This window comes from Euphorbia lathyris, chromosome 1 (genome assembly GCF_963576675.1).
Source record: "Euphorbia lathyris chromosome 1, ddEupLath1.1, whole genome shotgun sequence".
NCBI classification, from domain to species: domain Eukaryota; kingdom Viridiplantae; phylum Streptophyta; class Magnoliopsida; order Malpighiales; family Euphorbiaceae; genus Euphorbia; species Euphorbia lathyris.
The window spans coordinates 28,375,955-28,381,656 of NC_088910.1; the positions used below are offsets into that span (position 1 = coordinate 28,375,955).

At 35.9% G+C, this 5,702-nt stretch overlaps 1 protein-coding gene across 1 annotated transcript; it reads right to left on the minus strand.

Annotated features, from left to right (window-relative positions):
• Positions 1-582: 582 nt before the first annotated feature.
• Positions 583-3,180, minus strand: LOC136226259 (subtilisin-like protease SBT1.3). The gene has a single exon (XM_066014634.1). The coding sequence runs from the start codon at positions 3,119-3,121 to the stop codon at positions 812-814; it is 2,310 nt and encodes a 769-aa protein (XP_065870706.1). The 5' UTR covers positions 3,122-3,180; the 3' UTR covers positions 583-811.
• Between the last annotated feature and the right edge of the window lie 2,522 nt (positions 3,181-5,702).

The window sequence follows — 5,702 nt, forward strand, 5'->3', positions numbered from 1 at the left end:
TTTTCTATTTTCATTTTTAATAAAAATAATAATTTAATAGGGAGTCAAATGAAAAAAATACTTACCCTACTTTAATTTTATTGAAAAATCTGGTCACTTTCCGTCGATTCCTGATCAATCTTGGCGCTTGGCATAGGTCAGTTCTTCCGTTTCAATGTGTTTACATTTGAGTTATTTAGCATAGATTTGGGTCTGTTTTTGTTTGATTTTCCTTTCTGAAATCACTGTGTGTAGAGGAGAATCGTCATAGAGAAACTATGGTGAAACATCATCTTCGGGGAATACAGAATAAGTAATCTTTTTTACAAATGCTTTTAAAGCTGCTACTAATAATTTCAGACGGCCTTACGTTGTCTGCACTGCTGATATATATGATCTTTAACTTTTAGGGTAGAATTATTTTAGTCCTTCCAGTAATGAAATTAAATGAGACTAGGGACTTATTGGGATTGAACTTTTATCTTGCTGGAAGGTGATTAGGTGAAATTGAACTTGGATTCATCTTGCATAGTCAAGGAATTGATGTCTTTGATATGTTCTTGTTGCTAAATATTCAGATAGAATACAACTTTATGACTATTATTGGACTGATGAATGAACCTGGGACTAATTGAGCTCACAAGAAAGTTCCAAAATTAGGTGACTAAATCATTTTTAGCTGTGCTATTTTGCTTAAGAATTCATAACAAATTACAGCTAGAAACATAGAAAGAAACTACATGACTTGTAATGAAAATGATTGAGCTGAGCTCCCTTGGCTCCTGATGAAGTAACTTGATTATTGTGGAACAATAATGTACCGGTGAAACATTCATATGGGTGCCAGCCAAGTGATGGTAATGGGGCTTCTCACTTTGTGAACTCCATCCTTCCACGCCAATCCTCCAAACTCTGGCATTGTTTGACGAAACTTTGTTGTAAAGGTAATCTTATAAGATAGTTTCTGGTTCTTAGCAGTGAAATTCAGAGTTCTAGGCTCAACCTTAACAATTACCCCTTTAAATCTAGAGACTACAACATGGTATTTTGATACAGCAGGGCCAACATTAGTAACTGTTCTATGAAGGGTCAAAACTGAAACGGCTAAATCGTCTGGGAAAACAGCTGAGATAGCTGGATAGTTCAAGTCTCCGGGATTTGCTAGTCTCTTGTGGCAGTTTCGGTTTGCGAATTTGCCGAAAACTTTGAGCTGCATTGGTGATAATCTTTGTGTGCATAGAAATTCAAAGTAATCTTGTGCTTCAATGTCATAAACAAGACCTGGATCTAAAGCTTTCAATGGATTTATGTGGCCTGCACCATAATCATAAGAGTTTGAAGGAGTATCTGTAGATGCATCTTGTATTGGGTTTTTGTTGTTATCATGAACATATGCAGTTGTCATGAGAGCTGATTTTACTGCTGCTGGAGTCCATTCTGGGTGCCTAGCTTTGAGCAATGCTGCAATCCCACTCACATGTGGGCATGACATGGAAGTTCCAGAGAGTATGTTGAACTTCACGCGCCGACGATCTGTCGGTAAACTTGATGGAGCTGTTTCACCAGTCCAAGCAGCAAGTATGTTCACACCTGGGGCAACAAAATCAGGCTTCAGAATCTCAAGACTCAAGAAGTTTGGTCCTCTAGATGAAAATGCTGCCACCACCGGAGAAGGCCTGATTCCCAACTTAGTGCCAAGAAAACTTATGGTTGCTGTTGCATTTCTTCCACTTAAAGCATATTGTTTGATCAATTTCCCTTCTTTCTCTCCCACTGCAACTGCTGGAATTAGGTGACAATCTGCAACTAGTTCTTCTCCATTTACTGCTGTGTTTGATAAAATCATGCCTACTGCTCCAGCATTCTTTGCAACCTGCCCCTTTTGGACTCTTGGACTAATACCCCGGTCACAGATAACGATCTTTCCGGCGACAACGTGAGGATTCAATGTCCCTTCCAGGCACAGAGAACTCGGGTCAGGGCTACTTGAGTTACTTCCCAAGTAAACTACAGGATACTGTTTCTTTCTAGAAAGATTCCTCCGGCCTTTATAGAGTGAAACACCAGTAAGCGTTCTTCCAGTTCCGAGACGAACCATAGCCGGAAAGTCTCTGTCCATTGTGCTAGCACCCACAGTTGCAATCCATGGCGACACATTTGTTAACGTAGCAGGATCAGGACCTCCATTTCCTGCAGAACATGAAACAAAAACACCCATCTCCATGGCTCCAAAAGCAGCAATTGACAAGCTATCACGATAATAAGATGAAACTCCACCTCCCAAAGAGATTGATAAAACATTCACTCCATCAGCCACTGCTCTATCAACAGCCGAGAGAATATCAGAACTGAAACATCCACCAGCCCAGCAAACCTTATAAGCTGCAATTCTCGCGCCTGGTGCCATTCCTCTTGCTGAGCCATAAGCATAGCCGAGAAGGTTTGCACCATGGACTAAAGAACCAGCAACAGTAGCTGCTGTGTGAGTTCCATGACCATCTTGATCTCTCGGTGATTTATACTCAAGTTGCTCGTTAATTTTCCCACTAGCAGCTTCATATCCTCTGTAGAATACTCTAGCACCAACGATTTTTCGATTGCAATGGCGGCTTTCAAAGGCTCGCCCTGTCTCACAAGCCCCTTTCCAGTGAAGAGGCAATGGAGTCATACCTGTGTCATTGAAGCTTTCACTCTCTGGCCAAATCCCAGTATCTAGAACTCCAACTACAACATCATGATCTGCAATTTTATCAGAAAAAACACTTGTGCTGTCTTGTGGTTCAAGTCCAAGGAAAGTTGGGCTTCTTGTGGTATGTAATTCATATCTAGTCTCTGGAAATACAGCCACTACTCCATCTGATTCCTTCAATCTCTCAGCTTCTTCTTCACTTAATTTAGCTGCCACCCCATGAAAAGCAGTCTGATAGCTGTAAATTATCCTCTCTTCATCATCATCTGATTCAGACAATACTGATTCTACTTTGGAGGAGTACCATTGGAGATGATTAGAGAACTGCTGTGGCTTTGCAGACTTATCCATGTGTATGATGTAAGTGTTTCTGGTGAATGAACTCGTTTTGGAGACAGCAACATAGCTGGTTAGAATGAGAAGTAGAAGCCATTTTACTGGGTTTGGAAGCATTTTGAGTTAACAGAACAATTTTTGAAGCATAAAGAAAGGGAAAGAAGAGGAAGATATGTGTAATGTGTAATTGCAAATATGAGAGGAGGGGAAGTTGTTGTTGGTTTGCATGTAATAATGGTGGTTGGTTTGATTAATGAATGCCAAGTTGGGGAAACGAGGCCTGGCTGGTTAAAGAAGTTAATTTGCTTTATGGTCCTTCACAGACAACTCTCTTTCCTCTTTATATCTCCCTCGTTTAATGGTTTTCAGAGCTTGACATCTTAATTCTGAATTCCAAAGTGATAGTATTGCAATTTACCTAAAATTATAGGCATCTTACATACAGTTGTTGTGGGTCTAATCTGTACCATTTGCACCCTACTGTTGGCATGTGTAATGTGTAAGAAATCCTTGAATAAAAGAAACCAATGTCCCAATGTAAGGGTTCAGAGTAATGACACCAAAATTGATTTAATTAAGCGTAGACATTGAAGGACCTCTGTAGAGCAACCTTGGCTTTAAATGTTATATTAGCAAGATACTGGTATTGGTTTGGCACTTTGTTCATATGGTATGGAAAAAGGTCAAAAGTGAAGTCTGGAACGTACAACCAAATACCAATAATGGAGCAACTTTCTTTCATGTTGAAGAGACAGGGTTTCAGAGAAAGATGCTTTCGTTCAAAATCTTTATACATGAGAAGAGAAGATGAAACAAATACACACAATTTAGTACTGTGCGTGTAACTCTCTCTACCCCTTGATTCTAGAATCTAGAATACTTACTGATGTGAATAATAGTTACAGTGACTGAGATGTTCTATAGTAATTTTTTGGTTTTCAATTGATATTTTCTTTGGGTATTTTTGAATGAAGATTTTTTTTATGTTTTCGGTAACCAAGTAAATGATGAAGAAAAAATTATCCATTTTTCTCCCTCTGTATCTTTTACTACTTTTAATTCTGGAGATTAAAATAGGAGAACTTATCCAGTGGATCAGGTGCAATGTATTCAATCAATGAAATACTATCTCATTCGAAGATGGTTGGTGTAAGAAAATAAAAGTGTACAATTGTCATGTTTCTATCGGCAAGGTCCAATGAATCGGGATTATAGTACAATTTCTCCTGAAATAGACTGGTTTTTTTGAAAAATAAAATGACAATAAATAAGACCATGATGGTATATGTATGATTGTAAAATTGATTTTGTAAATGTTATGAAGACCATAAAAAGATAATTAACCTAATGTCTTTGAGTGACAAACTTGCCTGACATAGGATGACATTTGTTTTCAAGTCCATGAAAAAGACATTGGATCCAATTTCTTCCTTATTTAAGCTATTATATTAGTATTATTTTTGGAAATTAATTGTTATATCTAATTTTTAAAGTAATTTTAGAGAGAAATCTTTTCCACCGAGTATTTTCAAAATCCTATCCCAGTTTGAGTGTATTTATAAATTTTGTTATCTGATTTTTATATTTTCATTCTGTTTCTATGGAAGCAAACATTCAATAATTGTTGAAGGGTGAGGTTACATAATTACCTAGTCCTTGACTCATAGAAACTGAACTTCAATTTCAGAAAACCCTAATCCTTGTTTAGAAAAAAAAAACAAAGATAATGTTTACAGTTTTTCGTATTAAATATACCAACTAATTTAACTATAAGCAGAGGCAGAGATAGGAGTGAGTTCGAAAGGACTCAGGCTCCTCGGTTATCGGAACCACTCTTGTTATTGATGATTTTTACATCTCGATAATCAGAACAATTCTTATTATGGGTAGTTTAGTATATAATATGTTGCAGACGAATTAAGATTTAGATGATTAATTAGTTCATTAAATTTATATTTAATTATAAAATTTAACTTGATTAATATATAATGAGGATAAATTTGATTAATGTATTAGAATTAATATATGTCTAAGTTTGTTTAAAACGATCAAATGTTAATTTTATAGTTTGTATCTAACTTAATTTTGAGATATAAAAAAATTAGTTATATACCACACTTAATTAATAACATGTATATATAATTAAAAAAAATTAAGCAAATTCCATTTAAAAAAAAATTTGGTATATAGGCTAGTGTAAAATTACCTTTCAAAGAAAGAATGCCACTGCTGATAAATAATCGGTAGTATTAAATAAAATAGAAAAAGTTTGAATGGGACTGAGAAAACAATTCCCAACAAATTGACTGCTAATTTCAAAAAGCAGTGCACCGCTAATTGCCACAAACCACCGTTTGTGTGCCTCCACTCGGAAACATGCACGCATATATATGGGTCCCCTCCTTATCTCCCTTAGATTTCTTTTTTTATTATTAAATAAAATATTTCATTCCATAGAAATAGAATCACAAAGTACAAATATAGTATGAGAAAACTTCCCGTTCATATAGACTATAGCTAGTTATAAGATCCACAAAAAGAATAGACTATAAAGAATAAGAAAAAGACTACAAACAGTAAAAAAATTACAAAAAGCAATAAAAATCATAAAGGTTACAAAGAGCAATAAAAATCATATACTCCTCTCTCCCCCTTAGATCATTTTAAGGGCACGTATAATGAAAACTCATTAACCATT

Bases quoted from the DNA above. Each gene is read 5' to 3' on its own strand.
- LOC136226259 (XM_066014634.1), bottom strand. From the start codon at position 3,121: ATGCTTCCAAACCCAGTAAAATGGCTTCTACTTCTCATTCTAACCAGC.